Genomic DNA, 17,970 nt, shown 5'->3' with positions numbered 1-17,970 from the left:
TCACTGGCAGACAGGGGAAGTCGAGCAGCATGCGGGGCAAAGTCAGAGGGGGGAGCTGTACCTGGGGGGCCAGTCAGGCTAATCCCTGGCCCCGCACCCCCCGATAGCGGAAGAAAAAGTATTTGCACGCCAAATCAGCCAGAACCAAGGTCACTGTAGCCAAAGCAGCGGTAACGACCCTCAGTTAGTTCATACTCAGTCATTCTCTGTAGCATGCGGTTTTGCTCCAATGAGACATGAGTGAATCTTCTCATTTACTAGGTTGTTCGTTTGTTAGTGTTCCAGTGTGTTACTTTTATTTGAAATGTTGTACACCTAATATGGACAAGTGGCTGAAAATGGAAAGTGTAAAGATATGAGAAAATGAACGTTTGACATCAGCTAGTGTTTCGTCAACTACAAAGTGTGGAAAATCTAAGTCAAATGATCATGATGGTCCTGAAAAGTTGCTTATGAAGAAAAGAAAATATTACAACGATTATATAAAATATGGCTTTACGTGCATTGGTGATCAAAAGTGTCCAAAACCACAGTGCATAATTTGTGGTGATGTTCTAGCAAACAGCAGCCACAAACCTTCTCTACTTCGGCACAACTTAGAAACTAGGGATCCCGCACAACTCGTCAAGCGTGTTGATTTTTTCAAGCAAAAATTAGTCAAGTGGAAAAGTGACATTACCAGTTTTGTATCCAAAGCAAGTACTGATAACGAAAATGCACTTGAAACACCATATCAAGTGAGCTACCGAGTAGCAAAGGCATCAGAAGCCCATACCATAGCAGAGAGCTTGATTGGTCCATTAATAAAAGACAGAGTTCATTGCACGCTCAGAGAAAAGGCTGAAAAAAGGATTGACATAGTACCTTTGTCCAATGTCATTAACTTTTCGTGACAAAGTTACTATGTCATGTCAAGTAATGTAGAGACCACAATTGTACACAGAGTGAAAAATAGTCCATATTATGATATACTATTGGATGAATCAACTGATGTTGCTAAGGTATTCTGCTAGTGTTTGTACGTTATGTGAATGAAGGTCTGGTTGAAGACAACTTGTTATTTTGCCAACCACGGAAAGAACGGACAACTGGAGAAGATATCTTCAATCTGACTAATACATATTTTCAAGAAAAGGAAATAGATTGGTCTCATTGCCTAGGCATTTGCACTGATGGGGCCATCATCAATGATGGGGAATAGACCGGATTTGTAGCTCGAACAAAAAAAGGCTGCATCAAAACATCTCTTGGACTCATTGCAGTACCCATAGACAAGCCCTCGCAGCAAAATGCATGCTTGATGGACTGAAGGAAGTGCTGAACAATGCAGTGAAAATGGTGAATTTCATAAAATCATAGCCAACAAATTCCAGAATATTTCACATACTTTGTGAAGAAATGGGTCGTGTACACAATTGTCTGTTGTCCCATACCAAAGTTAGATGGCTCTCACATGGCAAAATCTTTGTGCGCTTGTTTGAGCTTAGAATGGAAATCCTTGGTTTTTTTCAGCAACCACCCTTTCCGCCTCGACAGCTGTATGGAAAATTATGTCTGGCTCCAGAGCCTAGCTTATTTAGCAGACATTTTCTTGAGGATTAATGACCTAAATTTGTCTCTTCAAGGCCTCAATATAACAGTTTTCAACGTGCAAGACTGAACTGAATCCATGATAAAGAAGTTGCAGTTCTGGGAAAGGTGTTTGGAAAACAATCATGAGTGTTTCAGTATTCTTCATGACTTCCTGGCAGAACATAAACTTCAGTTGGATAAGTGCACTAAAACCAATATAATTGCACACCTAAAAGGACTTTGCACAACATTCAGGAAATACTTTTCAGCTATATCAGGCGATAATGACTGGATTTGCAACTCCTTTGATGATACCACTTTCTCAATGCCGATATTGAGCACTGACGAAAAAGAGAAATTGATTGAGATCTCCTGTGATTACAAACTGAAAAGGAGTTTTAGAAGTCTGTCATTGATCAACTTTTGGATGAGTTTAAGAAACAAGTACCCTCTGCTAGCAGAAAAAGCTACTATAGTTTTGTTACTGTTTTCAACATACTTATGCGAGAAAGCATTTTCCTCGTATGCACATCTGAAAACTGAATACAGAAGCAGACTCAGTGCCAAACCAGACCTGAGACTTTATCTTTCTCCAGTGGTTCTAGACTTCCAAGAGCTATGCAGATCAAAGCAAGCACATCCATTTAAACTTTAAGACTCCTTATGAGAAACGGAAAGGGAGGTGGATATTTGTTGCTGTTTCTAAAATTAAATAGGCTGCTAGTGTTTTTTAAATTATTATGAAGAACAAGTTTAAGCTTTGGTATAGTCATGCATTGTTTGCCTGAGCAGCTCAAGATTCAAATGCTTGTGGAAGGACCTCTTTATCTGAATTGGCTTCATGCTGGTTCATGTCTGGTACTCCTTGATGAAACATGTAGTAGCCTTGTCCTATAACAGGCTTTATTGAAGTGATATGAGCTACAAAAGTGAAATCTTGGAAGAGTGTAGCCATTTTCATAATGTAATAAAATAATGTAATGATAAATAATGTAATAAATAGCGGCAAAGAGTCCTGTGGCACCTTATAGACTTCACTCACAAAAGCTCATGCTCCAATACGTCTGTTAGTCTATAAGGTGCTACAGGACTCTTTGCTGCTTTTACACATCCAGACTAACACAGCTACCCCTCTGATACGTAATAAATAGCATGTAATAAGCGTGTCATAAAAAAACAAATTATTTCCAAGATCACTGCTTCTATAATTTATTCTCAGACAAGGGAGAAAATCCCTGGAAATATTCATTTTTAGGAGGGGGCTCCCGAGATTTGGTATTTTCATGAAAGGGGTTCTCAGGTTGTAAAAGTTTGGGAACCACTGACATAGAGCATACTCAATGTGAAAACTAAAAAAAAGCCTCTTCACAGAAGTAAACCAAAGAGAATTCTGTAACATTTATGCAGCAACATTTAAATAATTACATACAAAGAACATACGTTAAAACATTATTAGGGTTGCAAAGTCAAGTACTCAAAAAGTATGAAATGCCAGAAACATGCATTCATGGTCCTTAATTACATACTATCTTTTCCATAGGGCCCCGGCCTCATTCAGTGTATAGGAGGGACTATTTTCCCTTAATGAGGATCTAGTCAATATTTTATTGTTTCCTCATGGTTCAATATATGGCCACATCCACAGGAAGGAACTCCAGCAAGATGGGAGATCAGCATCTTCAAAGACCCACTGTCTTTCCTAATGGCCCATCCAGGCTGATTGCATACTGTACGGTGAGCATTCCCCAACTATACACAGTTGCAATTGTTACATAGTCAATATTCCTAACTTCAGATACAGAAATGATACATACATACAAATTGGATAATTACATTCAGTAAATTATAACCTTTCAAAATTCCTCACATAACCCATCTTGCATAAAACATATCTTAGTTATGCCATATTCATATCATGATATTTCTATGAAGAATATGGGGGCTTAACGTCACACTGGCATTTCCTAACTTTTTGAGTGTTAACTTTGCAATTTTAATCATGTTCTTTTAACATGGTTTTTGTGTTGCAATTTCCTAGATTTTTTAGAAAAGCAAAAGCAGAAATTCTGTCATATAGTATCATGCTGACACCCACACAGTTCCTCAGAACTGGAACCTCTAAATCTACTGCACAGCTTCCCCTTGAGCTAATGGAGTGACTGATAGCAGTGGTAGGTCATCATAGTCTATGTGGACCAACAGTAGAGGCAGGTGAGACACACTCTGCCACTGGTTTTCACGGGTATTTGTTGATGGCAAAGGAATAGCAAAGCTTTGGGATCTCAAGCTTCATTTCAGGTTCTGGAGGGGTGTGTGCTTGAGTGGACACTGGCTCTTCTGCCCATTCCCTCCAAACTTGATCCTTCTGCTCCATCCCCTCCAACCTGTCCCTGTCATACCTCTTCCTCCTCCCCTCCCCCAAAGCTTTGTCCCAGTACCAGTCTCCTTGCCCAGCCAGTCCTAGTCTTTGTCCCACTTCCGCATCTTGTCTGATGTCTCCCTTCTCTGCCAACACTTGCTCCTAATCCTAGTTTCACTGCCTGGGCTTCTCATCCAGTCTCAGTCTCCCGCTCACACATACCCTCCTGAGCTCCTTGCTCCAATGTCCCCCACAGCTCTTAGTCTAATAATAAAATAATAATAAATGGAGATATACCTATCTCATAGAACTGGAAGGGACCCTGAAAGGTCTCTGAGTCCAGCCCCCTGCCTTCACTAGCAGGACCAAGTACTGATTTTGCCCCAGATCCCTAAGTGGCCCCCCTCAAGGACTGAACTCACAACCCTGGGTTTAGCAGGCCAATGCTCAAACTACTGAGCTATCCCTCCCCGCAACCTCTGTGATCCTCCTCTCCAGCTATCTGGCTCCCAGTCCCCCCTTACCTCCACATTTCCCTCCCCAGTTCTCTCCGCCTCCACTTTCCCAGACTCCTTGTCCCCATCTGCTTTCCCTCCCCCAGCTCCAGATTTCAAGTCAGACAGCTTCCTATGCTATACTGCCTTAGGGTCAGCAGGGAAGTCACTGAGAGCACAAGAGAGACAGGCTTCCTGCTCTCAAGTTCCAGTGCCCAGCCCTAACCATGCCCAGAGCAGCTTGCAATTAAAGGGAAAGCCCAGCTTCATGCCTGTACCCCTAGGCTGGAAGGAACATGCTCAGTCACTCCATGAGAATGGTGCATGCACAGTCTGGTCCACAATAGGAGTTATGAGAGAATGGAACTATGCCGTTTCCCCCTCCACCAAGCCACTCCTCACAGCCGATTTAAGCATAGAACTGTGGGCTTGGCTACACTTACAAATTTGCAGAGCTGCAGCAGGGTGTGAAAACACACCCTCTCCAGCGCTGCAAATTGCGGCGCTGCAAAGCGCCAGTGTGGTCAAAGCCCCAGCGCTGGGAGCGTGGCTCCCAGCGCTGTCCGTTATTCCCCACAGGGAGGTGGAGTACGGACAGCGCTGGGAGAGCTCTCTCCCAGCGCTGGCGCTTTGACTACACTTAGCGCTTCAAAGCGCTTTGAAGTGCTAAGTGTAGCCACAGCCTGTGACATTTCCCAAGGGTAACCAAGGTTGTGAGGCACCTCGCTACCACTGCTGTGAGGAAGTCTTATCTGTGCAGCCATGTCTCAGCTTCCTAATTCCACTGGCCACACAAGTACTCCCCGCTCAGTCTAGACAGACTCTGTCCCTCTGCAGGTCAGTGATAGGTACACTCCAATCCCTGAACCCATAAGAAAGTCTGCAGAAAAGAATCATTACTTTTTCATGGACTTTATGTCCATAAGGCCAGGACTACTTTTCTGGCAACCGTATTCACCCACTGACAGTCTATACTATTACGTTCACCACTTTTACAAGACTATGATAAACTTTGTATAAAGTATGTCTTGTGAGGTTTCATTTGAAAAGTCAGAATCTGCTGAATGTCATTATTCTGATGAAATATGTGTAGCAACACTATAAGTGAAGTTAAAAGATTCTGCTGTATGATTGTTACTGAAATATGTTGTGACTCTGGGTAGAGCCCACAAACCAGTTTTTTCAGAGACAAAGACACACTGGCATTGAAAAGCTATCACCTGCCTAAGTGGCCATTCTGCAGCAGAGGGAAGGTGTGAATTGCACACACGTATATTGCATCATAAGAATGGTTCAAACCTCACGTCCACAAAAGTTTGCTTGTCGCTTGCACTCCAGCAGGGTGTAGCCCTCACAGAGGGGAGGGGGGCATAAGAATGTGAGACAGCAGTCTTCAACTCACTTCTCCAATCTCTCTGCTCATGACATTAAAGAATATCTGAAGGACACTGAAATAAGGGGGAGGAGTCCCAGTCTGAAAGCAAACCCAGCCTATGAAATTTACTGCAGCATATGGTGAGAGAAAACCATTTGCTTTTAAGTTCACTTAGCTTGTTAAGTTAGGTATTAGCTTGCATTTTACTTTTTTTTTTTGTAACCAATCCTGAAATTTATGCATCATCACTTGTAATCACTTAAAATCTGTCTACACCTTTCTTACTGTTTTATCTAACCAATGTGTTTGGATTAGTATGGAAAACTCCATTGGGGATAACAATGTTTGTGCATTATCATTTTCCTTTCATGAAAGGACGGACTTCCTATGAGCTTGTATTGTTCAGAAGGGTACCGAGCCATACAAGACACACATTTCTCGGGGGACAAGGCTAGGAGTAGGAATCTGCAGGAGCTGCCCTGTATGTAATTCATGAATGACAGGTCAGAGTGCTCAAGAATTTAGTTAGGAGTTAATTTGCATGCTGAAGGCTGAGAGAGCAGGCCAGGAGTGAATGTTTGACAGCAATGCAGTGTAAAAAGCACCCCAGTCTAGAGAACTAAGGGGACACAGCTGTTCAATGGTCCAGATTGTAGCCTGGGTAATGTCACATCCACCTTAGCTTTGGGAAAAATAATCTCACTTCCCAGAAGCCCCTGACAAGTAAGAGCACCATCCAGATGCACAAAAGCATCAGGTTTTCTGCCTACCAGATAAGGACAACAGAGGAGGCTTAGGTAGGCTGAGTGAAACCAGGAACAGCAGCACTGAGCTGCCAATCTAAGAGGAAGCTCAGTGAGAATGTAGAAAAGAGGCAAGGAGAAAGTTCCATTTGCTCTGCTTAGCTCTGAGTTTCCAGCAAGTGGGAAGGGTAATCGGCCTAGCAGGGAACAGCCACATGAGTAATGACTTGAGAGAAGAGAGCCGGGAAGGAGGACACTGCAAAGCATCATCATTGGCAATCCCTTGATTCGAGGATGATCTCTACCACAGATTTACATATGAGTCCTGAGATGACTCAGGAGTACGAGCCTGGAACCACAGATCTGCCTTCAGTAGGTACAGACATTTCCTGGCAGGTCAGCTGCCTGCTGGGAGAAAGGTCCTTCATTTCCCTTCCTTTTCTCTCCCCCTCTCCCTCTCCCAGGGCAAGGTGCTTCTCCTTGAAGCAAGCTACTGCCTGATGGAGGATGTGGTGCCACTGAGGTCAGTTGGTAGCTTGCTCCTCCCAACTTGTGATGTCCATGTCAGTTGTCTTGAGATACACTTTCAATGTGTCTTTGTAGCATTTCCTCTGACCACCATGGTCATGCTAAGCAGGCTTAAGGCCAACCCTCAGTTTGTAGGCATTATCTCTCAGTCCTCTGATTAAAGATCTGTGGTGACTAGTGAAAGAAGAGACTGAGTGGCAGTTTTTCCATAGATAGGAATCCTGCTTCAACTGTAGTATCTCTTTGTCTGAAGGTATGGAATAGTTTAATTTTCCAGTCAAGTCAGAGTAGGATGTGTAGCCACTGTTAAAGAGACATGCACATTTACCATCAGCAGAGGCTGCAAGATACTCTGATTTGATTTTAAGAGGCTGAATAGAGCTTGGAAGTTATAGTCTGCAGTCAGGTCTCTCAAAGTAAAAAATCTATTTTTGCCTGAAACAAGCAACAATTCATTTTGCCTGCTGAGCCACAGTAGACTTGGTAGTAAAATAATAACTATAGTTTGATTACATGCTGCTGCAAACAAAATTTGATTTGATTTTAGGAGGGAAACAGCCTCCACTTAGAACTGTTATAGCCCTTGCAATTGAAGCTTAGCCGCCACCAGGACCAAATCACATTATTTAACACATCTGTATAAAATACACATGCAGACTTTATTAATTAAAAATATAACAATATCTAGTATATCAAGCCACCCTGCTGGTTTTGGATAACAAAAGTCAATTTGAATCAGTGGAAAGTAACATTGAAGGATCTGGGCCAAGTAAGTAAAATGCACGATACAGAGGAGTATGCAGAGGAATATGAAAAATTCAGATGTAAATACACTTTCCAGAATTCACAGGCAGGAAAATACTCATGGTTTCATGTCAGAGACCAAGGGTGAAATCCTGGCCTGACTAACTGCAATGGGTCACAATTTCACCCTAAATGTTTTGTGTAATTTGTTGCACGTATGAGATACTCTTCAACATGGCTAGTCCTCTTATAAGTGGATGTAAAAGACATTGTGTGTAAAAAAACAAAACAAAAAACATTAGAACAAATTCCTTGCATGAAAACAGTTCTTTTGCTCATGTAACATGCATCACTTTGTCCACAAGCAGCTCCTATTATTATACGGCTGTAAAAAGCATCCTGAAGAACACCAAAAGCTCTAATAAAACAGAAGCTGCTTACTCTTCATTTCAAAAAACTTTTAGAAGCCAAAAGGTATAAGTTGTCATATTAAGACAACAAAAGTTCAACAAAGACTGGTAAATACTTGCACCTACCTGGGGTATTTGGTACAGAGTCAAAGTGACAATTGGACAGCACGGCATGCTTAGCTCCACTTCTGGGCTCCAACTTAACCACAACATTAGTTATGTTTGCATAGTAACTGGTAAAACCACCTAAGAAGTCAATGCTGAAGGAGCCTGTTGGCCTCTGTATATCTACAGAAATCTTGTGTGCATCACTGCTTTTGCTTTCAATTGCCTTAATTTGTCCTAAGAGGTAGTTAACTGTGAGAATTTCATTTTCTGGACTTCCAACTGTCCTGGGACCAACTGCTGTTATATTTTCAAGATATTCCCTACAAGAGATAAATTGAAGCATTAACAATGCAGCTCTCTTGTAACAAATGCATTCAATATGCAACTTGGCCACAATTTGTACATTTTCAGATACCCTTTCACTCCATAAGCTAAGCAGAAGATGCTTAAATCACCTAGCATGTACTGCATCTGAACACTGCTAAAATTCCTAATGCTATTAAGGTCAAAGATCTGGGTACACAGCCTTTTGCTCAGTGCCATGTTGCCTACCAGAACCAGGGAGAAGTGTGACAGCACTAAACACCCCCTTTCTGTGTGACAATATGACAATCCACTTATTTTATCTTTCAAAATAAGAATATCAGCAGTGACAATCTGCATAGAAAAAGCATGAAGGGAGAGCAAATTGTCAAGTAAGTTCTTTGCTTTTTGATGCATATATATCACACCCCCCAACCCCATCCCCCGCAGGTCTGAACAAGCACATTCTTAGTAAGATTTACAAGGAGCCAAATAATAGATTTATTTTACATTTATTTCAATTTGTCAACCACCTTTCCCAAACACCATAGAACAATTAAAATTTAAGATATACAACACCAAAAGAATACACAATTTGATCACCCAAACCAGGGGTGGGCAAACTACGGCCCATGGGACATATCTGGCCCACGGAACCATCCTGCCTGGCCCTCGAGCTCCTGGCCCAGGAGGCTAGCCCCCGGCCCCTCCCCCCGCTGTCCCTCCTCCCCCACAGCCTCAGCTCGCTTTCTCCACCCCTGGTGCAATGCTCTGGACAGCGGGGATGTGAGCTCCTGAGGCCTGGCCTGACCCAATGCTCTGTGCTGCATGGTGGCGGCGGTAGCAGCATGGCCCAGCTCCAGACGGGCAGCACGGCTGTAGCACCGCCAGCCACCGGTGCTCCAGGCAGCGCAGTAAGAGGGCAGGGTGCAGGGGGGTTGGATAGAGAGCAGGAGAGTTCGGGGTGGTGGTTGGGGGTATGGATGGTGGTCAGGGGGAAACAAGGGGTTGAATGGGGGCAGGGGTACCGGGGGAAGTCAGGAAGGGGCGGCGGGGGGTTCTGGGAGCAGTCAGGGGACAGGGAGAAGGGGTGGTTGGATGGGGCGGGAGTCCCAGGGGGCCATCAGGAATGAGAGGAGGGGTTGGATGGGGCAGCGGGGGTCCAGGGACAGGGAGCAGGGGTGTGTGGATGGGGCAGAGGTCCCGGGGGGAGGGGGGCAGATAGGAGGTTGGGGACAGGCCACGACCCCCTCCCCTAACCAGCCCTCCATACAATTTACGAAATCTGATGCAACCCTCAGGCCAAAAAGTTTGTCCGCCCCGACCCAAACGTTAACACAATATTCACCACAAAAATAAAACCCATGAGAAAGCCAAAAGGAAACCACAGCTCTTAAATATTTAGCCCATTTTCTCCCCAGGGTATGTCTACACTGCAAGTGAAGGTGTTAGTACAGGCAGCCATACCCACGCTAAATTTAATTTAGCTAACATGGGTAACAACAGTAGTGTAGATATTGGGACCAGGGCTAATAGCCAGAGAATGGCCATATCTACACTACCGCTTATGTCGGCAAAACTTATGTCGCTCAGCGATGTGAAAAACAAACCCCTAAGCGACATACGTTTTGCTGACATAAGTGGTTGTGTACACAGTGCTGTGTCGGCAGGAAAGCTTCTCCCAAGGACATAGCTACCGCCATTCGTTGAGATGGTTTTGTTATGTCGACAGGAGAGCTCTCGACCATCATAGAGAGGCTACACGAGCAGTCTTACAGCAACACAGCTACATCAGGACAGCTCACTAGTGTGGGCATGGCCTAAGATAGACAGACTTTGCTGAGTGGCAGAAAAGTTAACAATTTTAGGCTCTGACAGACCAAGGGGGGAGTTCCAGAAATTAATGTTCTTCATGAAGAAAACTGACAGCAACTCCCTCCCATTTTCCCAGAATTATAATTCTTCAGGGCAACAAACATGTCTATGTGTTTGTACAATGCCTGGTACAATCAGGCCTCAAAGCAGAGTTCCACTCTGAAAACTGATAAATAAAAAAAATAGCAATTAGATATTTTCCTTTTGTTTTCTCAAAATTAAATCCGTTCAGTGGCAAAACGTAAACTTTTACTGCTTTTTAGTCCTGTTAGCCATATACAGCCAACACAGCTAAGAGAGATGGATTCTAGTCCGTGTGTTTCATCAACAGAATTGTACAGTAGACCCTCAAGTTACAAACACCAGTTACACAATGACCAGTCAACCACACACATCATTTGGAACCGGAAGTATGCAATCAGGCAGCAGCAGAGACAAAAAAAAAAAAAAAAAAAGCAGCAGCAGCAAATACAGCACAGTACTAAACTAGTAAAAAAAAAATAAAGGGAAAGCATCATTTTTCTTCCACATAGTAAAGTTTCAAAGTTGACTTAATACAATGTTCAGTTGTAAACTTTTAAAAGAACCCTAATGTTTTGTCCAGAGTTAGGAACAGGCAGCCTCCACTCCCAAGATGTTTGTAATTCTGAGGTTCTACTGCATGTCCAATTAGCTACTCTCTGAAAACTCTGTGAAAGCATTTGGACTGCACAGAAGTCAGTGAGGGCAGAATCTTTGTGGTGGGGATGGGGATGATGTGCGAGAGATCACACCTAGTTTGACTCTTCCACTGCAATTAGACAGCTGGCCCACTTGGCCAGTACCTGACCCAGGAGTGAGATGGGGAGGTCCGAGGGCAGGATGAAGGGGGGCGGGGCACTGAGGTGCGGGACAGGGAAAGGTGGCGCTGGGAAGGACGTGGTGGGTAGGGGCACTGAGAAGGACGGGGGCGGGATGAGGAGGCGGGGGGGGGCTGGAGGAGTCGCAGGCGCTGCCCGTACCTGGCCCGGGGAATGTTGCGGCGCTGGGAGGAAGGGGGCGGGATGGGGAGGCCGCGGCGAGGGGGCGCTGGGAGGAACACGATGGGGGAGGATGGGGAGTCACAGACGCTGCCCGTACCTGGCCTGGGGAATGTCGCGGCGCTGGGAGAAGGGGGCGGGATGGGGAGGCCGCGGCGGAGAGGCGCTGGGAGGAACACGACGGGGGAGGATGGGGAGAGAGGAGACGGGGGCAGTGATTTCCCTACCCCCCCCCCAGTTTTGTGAGCTAGTTACATACCAATTTAGTGACTGTTTGGAAATCTGAATTTAAACTGAAACATTAATACACACTTTAAAAGCTTATACAGTGTATGATAAAATATGTGTATCTGAAAAAGTATAATAGATTTGAAAAGTATGAACATAGACTAGCTTCCTTATACAGCTGTTTTTTATGATGTCAGTGCATTCATTTTGGTGATGTTGGCCAACCTAATAATTTCAAATGATGATTTGTAAGCAAAGTCTAAATGCGTTCTCCCTGACAGCTAGTGATGAGCTGGGGGCTAAGGCTTCAGGGCCAGATTATATTTACATTCACACCTAATCTACCTAGGTATCCAGCAAACAGAGCTGTGTTGTCCAAGTGATAGATTTTGGCTGGGGTTGGGTTACAAACCACTTGAATGTGGGGGGAAGGGGGGATGAAATGTTGTTCTTATTGTATGAGTAAAGGGCAGTAGAACTGTACTTAGTCTGTGATGATTTGAAGGCATTGAGAGAGGGTAGGGACCTGTCCCTCTCCACTGTTTAAAGACAGAGCTGATTAGGCTCCATAGATAGTCTTTTGTTCTGTTAAGTGACCACTGCAGCTGAAATCACTGACAATCAGGTCTAAGTGCTTAGTCCTGTTGTGGGTACAGTGTTTTTGTGTAAGAGACAGCCCAGACTGTACTAGCAGCGAGGTTCCCGCACTGAGGGCTCAGCTGAAATCACTGAGAGCTGGTGGAACCTCAAGAGACCAACTCACAGAGGTCACAGTGGTAGGTGACAGCAGAAGGTGACTGTGCAGGGCCATTGGCAACAGAGTGGTGGAGTGAACGGTGGCACAACAAACAGCCGTGGCCAGAGAAAACTGTGCCTTTTTGTCCCCCACCTAGGAGGTGTACTCACGTGAAAGCACCTCTGAACTCTGAGTCTCCACTGACCAAGGACAACACCGGTGAGTGGAGTGCGGTGGAGGGAAAAGTGAGGGGCAAGTTAAATAAACATTTGTTTGTTGGACTATATTTTAGTCACTTTGCTCCAGAAAGCTAGATTTGTGACTGGGAATGGAAACTTATATAAATATGTTTCCCAGTAGGCCAAGCTTTTTAAAATGCAGTATTTGCCAAGGTTGTTATCTCACATTGTTGCTATCTTGGGAGGTCATTATGTTGGGGAGTCTCTGTACTAAACATTTTTATTATAATTAATTTTTACATAAGAATGGTCATACTGGGTCAGACCCATGGTCCATATAGCCCAGTACCCTGTCTTACAACAGTGGTCAAGGCCAGGTGCTTCAGAGGGAATGAATAGAACAGGGAATCATCAAGTGATCCATCCCCTGTTGCCCATTCCCAGCTTCTGGCAAACAGGCTAGGGACACTCAGAGCATGGCGTTGCATCCCTCTCATCCTGGCTAATAGCCACATATGGACCTGTTCTCCAGTCATCCAGTTTTGTGAGATCCCTTTGTAGCTCTTCGCAGTCTGCCTGGGACTTACCTATCTTGAATAGTTTTGTATCAGCTGCAAATTTTGCCACCTCACTATTTACCCATTTTTCCAGATCATTTATGAATATGTTGAACAGCACTGGTCCCAGTACCGACCCCTCAGGGATACCACTATTTATCTCTCTCCATTCTGAAAACTGATAATTTATTCCTACCCTTTGTTTCCCATCTTTTAACCAGTGACTGATCCATGAGAGGATCTTCCCTCTTACCCCATGATGGCTTACTTTTCAAAAGTCAATTTAAATTAAATACATTTTTTTTAATTTTTTTTTTTTTTAGAAATCTAGACCTGTTATGTGTTTTGGTGTAACTTGCATTATTCTTATGTTAAATTTGCATTATCCTAACAAAACATTTACTTTATTCGTATATTTTTTATATATCTCATTGGTCCTGACACCCCCCCTGTAAATTCGAACACCCCCCTAATTTCAATTCCTGGGGAAACCACTGGACGGGGGTCGCAGGCGCTGCCCGTAGCTGGCCCGGGGAATGTCCCGGCGCTGGGAGAAGGGGGCGGGATGGGGAGGCCGCGGCGAGGGGGCGCTGGGAGGAACATGAAGGGGGAGGCTGAGGAGAGAGGAGAGGAGGCTGGACGGGGGTCGCAGGCGCTGCCCGTACCTGGCCCGGGGAATGTCGCGGCGCTGGGAGAAGGGGGCGGGATGGGGAGGCCGCGGCGAGGGGGCGCTGGGAGGAACATGAGGGGGGAGGCTGAGGAGAGAGGAGAGGAGGCTGGACGGGGGTCGCAGGCGCTGCCCGTAGCTGGCCCGGGGACTGTCGCGGCGCGGGGAGAAGGGGGCGGGATGGGGAGGCCGCGGCGAAGGGGCGGGTCGCAGGCGCTGCCCGTAGCTGGCCCGGGGAATGTCGCGGCGCTGGGAGAAGGGGGCGGGATGGGGAGGCCGCGGCGAGGGGGCGCTGGGAGGAACATGAGGGGGGAGGCTGAGGAGAGAGCAGAGGAGGCTGGACGGGGGTCGCAGGCGCTGCCCGTACCTGGCCCGGGGGGCGCTGAAGTCCCGCGGCCCCGGCCGGCGCAGCAGCTGCCGCAGGGAGAGCTGCACCAGGGCCCGCAGCGCCAGCAGGTAGAGCAGCACCAGCAGCGCCCCCCGGGCCTCAGGGAGCAGCCGCCACCGGGAGCCGCCGGCGGGGCAGTCCCGCTTCTTCCCACCTGGGTCCGCCTCTCCGCGCCCCGGCAACGGCGGCGGCTGCGGAGCCCGGGGCTCCCGCTCTCCGCCAGCGGTGCGGAGCCGCCTCACGGCCACCGCCGCGCCCCGCTCCATAGCGAGACCGAACCGGCACTGCCCGGCAGCCTGCGCGGAGGCGGCTCTGCAAGGACGCTACGGGGCCGAAGAAGGGTCAAACCAGCTCGGTTAGGGCCGCCCCACCTGGATTTCGCGGGGGAGGTGCCGGTTTCCGAGGAGTCACATGGGGAGACACCGGCAGCCATTCCCCCTCCCCCCACCCCGGAAGCCCTGGGCCCTGCCTGTGGGGGCTCCCTGCTGCCAGGAAAGCAAAGGCCGGCGTAGTTCACGCCCCCAGCTCAGTTCCGTTCAGTATGTTCCTGCCCGGCTGCCAAAGAATACAGCCCAAGAGTCTTACTAGCCGTCTACTGAGCCCGTCATAAACGAGGTGGAGAGAGGCCAATTTTCAGACGTGCTGGTTAGTCATAACTTCAGCTGGAAGTTGCAGATAACCAGCACCTCTGAAATTCAGCCCCTAGGGTGCCTCTTGCTCTGAGACTGGGTTCCTGGCTGATACTGATGATTGGTTGTAGTGAGTCAGGACCAGGGGTGGCTCCAGGCCCCAGAACACCTGCGGGAGGTCCACCAAAGCCTTCCACACGCCTGCGGGAGGTCCACCGGAGCTACCTGCCGCCCTCCCGACGGCTGGCATAGCGCCCCCTGCGGCATGCCGCCGTGTTTGGGGTGGCAAAATGTCTAGAGCCACCCCTGGTCAGGACCACACCCGGGCAAGTCTCTCCTAGGGTAGAGCCCTGGCCTCTGCTACAAAACCCCCTTCCAGAACTGGCCGACCAGGCATCTTCACTAGCTGTCTTTTTAGCACATGTTGAAAGACTCTTCTCTTCCAATTAGCCATTCCCTTACCATTTGGGGCCCTCACTCATATTTCTGGTGTCTCCTGTATTAGTATCAAATACCTTTTGTCAAATGGTTTGCCTTGATGGTCACTGCTATTCCATCTTTGTCAGCTTCCTTGGCTCTGTTCTTTAACTGATTTTATGTCTTTTAGAGATTTGCTACTTCAATTTAGTCTAAGATGCATTTGATCTGTGCAAGGCACCCTATACCTGGATTAGTAAATAAATATATAATCAGTTGGTCCAAAGTTTGACAGACCTGAATAAGCCCCTGTCAGAAAATCTAAGCACCTCCATCTTCTTTCCTCCCTGCCTGTATGTTTTTCCATCTGAGTCATAGAATCAGCAGTGTGACACCTCTTGGCTAAACAAACAGGCCTGAAAGAGAAGGGACAGGTTGAAATGCAGTGACTACATTCCCAACAAACTTAAGGTGTTTTTTGTAAGTTTCCATATTCTAATGCAGTGTCTCTTTTTACCTGATGCAATTCACATGTTGAAGTCAGAGTATGTTTATAAATTTCACTGCAGTCTGTCACTACACAACTTTTTTTTTAAAAAAAGGCCTCCTGGCATAGTGCTGGAGTTAGTGCATTTCTTTCTTTATTCTTTCCATTTGTTCCTTATTTGTTCTCTCTCTCTCCCCAACCTCACCTCTCCCACCCCCACAAGGGAACACTATCGGGACAAAAATTAGTTTCCATAAAAACAAGTTTGATTGAAAAAAAATTACTGGAAAAATTTCCATTGTTAAAAAAAACCAATGGTAACAGGATTTTCCTTAAAGTAAGCATATATGATCATTCCCACACAAAGTTTGCAACTCATACTCTGTAACAATGAATTAACTGCACCAACAAAAGTGTGAAATTAAATCAAAATGGAAAAATCTTTGTTTAATCATCTGTGTAAATATCTGCATTATAATAAGGTGTCATTAGTAACATAAGTCAGGAAAAGTGTTTTTAAAAATATATGGGGCCAGATCTTCAGCTAGTGTAAATCCATGTCACTTCATTGAAGTCTTTACTCAGTTTTTGAAGTCATTTGGTGTTTTACCTAAGTAAGGACTTTAGGACTGGGCCCCATGTCCTTTATTTTTACCTGACCTATAATGCCAGCAATGCCACGGCATTGTGCCCACCATTCCAGAGACTAATTTACAAAATAAGAGCCTGGTTCCTCATCCCTTACTTGCCTGAGTAATCCAATAGAAGCCCATTCTTCCCCAAGAGCAGAATCACTTGAATTTATTGATTATTCAAGGAACTACTCTAGTGAGTAAGGGTTGTAGAGACAAGTCCTACATTCTTGACATGGTAGATGGTATGAAATCTTTTTAAAAGATGAGAAAAGAAAAAAGGAATCTCACCTCCTTCTCCTACCCTGCTTGCTGGCTTCATGGCAAATCCTGTGGTCCCTAATCAAGTAAAACTAGTCCCATTCATTTTGTGAATGGGCAAGGGATTGAAATAGCTGAAAAATTTGAATCTCCTGCTGCTCACTGGAACTGAGGCAGCAGGGAGAGTAGAAATGCAAGCAACCCACTGTCCCAGGTTTATTATATTCGGGGGACCCTCAGTTTGAGGATCAGAATTGTAATATGTTTTCAGCCCTTTTAGAAAAAAAGTCATATGAGGTTTGTTTGGGCTTTTTATTATTGGGGATATTTGGAAACCAAAAATATTTATTTTCCAGGCTAGAAGCAAATCTGAGACCTATCAGTGTTGACAGCATGCTTTGTAGGCCAAAGCTCTGTTTTATTATTCTAACAGACAAGGTGGGTAAGATAATATCGTATTTTGGACCATCTTCTGTTGACCTTGTCTCTCTACTATCTTTGGACCAAAACAACACCAATATTGCATACGTTTTATTATTCTGTCAATTCAAACTTCATAACCAATTCTCTGCCTTATTGAAGAGAGTTTTGTGAGACTTCACCAACTGACAACACTCTTATGTGCTCGGAAAAGTTGAGACAACACTTAGCATAGCACTTTGTAACCTGTGTCCAGCTGGATGGATGTTGCACCATGCATATGTTCCAATATGACCTGAACGTCAGTCAAAAATACTATGGAACAGAGCCTTTAAGCTATGTTTCTCAGAAGGGAAGCTTGGTTTCTTAACAAAAGGATTTGACCTAATTTTCGACCTAATGATTGAGCAGTTTTTCAGTTTGACTTTGTTTATGTCAAGTAAATATATGCTGATCTTAGGATATAATCCTTTTACTGCCACTCCATTTTCTCACAGGGCAATCTGTCAGGAAAGCCTTGTTCACTGGAGCATGTGATTTGATTTTAAGCATTATTTTAATTGGAGAAAGAGAATAAAAATTCAGTATCTGATCCTTGACTTGAGGCCTGCTCCTGCTCCTATTAAAATTAACTGCAAAATTCCCAGGCCCAGAGCCTTCAAAGGTATTTAGGCACCTATCTCCCACTGAGTTAGTCAACGTTTTTTGTTAGTGAATAACATCACACACTAAAAAGAAGAAAAACATTAAAAAGCACTTTTAATTCAGTCATTGTGACAATCACATCCTTAAATTGGGTAACTGTGTGATCTTGTTGTTATGACTTTGCCATTCCTCAC

The 17,970-nt window shown here is 45.4% G+C and overlaps 1 protein-coding gene across 4 annotated transcripts in view; it reads right to left on the bottom strand.

Moving 5' to 3' along the window:
- ERMP1 (endoplasmic reticulum metallopeptidase 1) overlaps window positions 1-14,723 on the bottom strand; it is a 46,820-nt gene extending 32,097 nt beyond the window's left edge. For 2 of the 4 annotated variants that reach the window (XM_045020486.1, XM_045020487.1), the window contains exons 1-2: window positions 14,265-14,566; window positions 8,352-8,653 (exon numbers count right to left, since the gene is read on the bottom strand). In XM_045020486.1, the coding sequence (XP_044876421.1) occupies window positions 8,352-8,653; window positions 14,265-14,551 (589 nt within the window). In that variant the 5' untranslated portion in view covers window positions 14,552-14,566. Of the gene's footprint in view, window positions 1-8,351; window positions 8,654-14,264; window positions 14,567-14,656 lie in introns of those variants that run through there. The other 2 variants (XM_045020488.1, XM_045020489.1) reach the window with 2 other exon arrangements.
- Between the last annotated feature and the right edge of the window lie 3,247 nt (window positions 14,724-17,970).

This window comes from Mauremys mutica, chromosome 6 (genome assembly GCF_020497125.1).
Source record: "Mauremys mutica isolate MM-2020 ecotype Southern chromosome 6, ASM2049712v1, whole genome shotgun sequence".
In the NCBI taxonomy this organism is placed as follows: domain Eukaryota; kingdom Metazoa; phylum Chordata; order Testudines; family Geoemydidae; genus Mauremys; species Mauremys mutica.
Note: the sequence above shows the minus strand (reverse complement) of the source record. Positions and strands in the feature narration are given on the sequence as shown.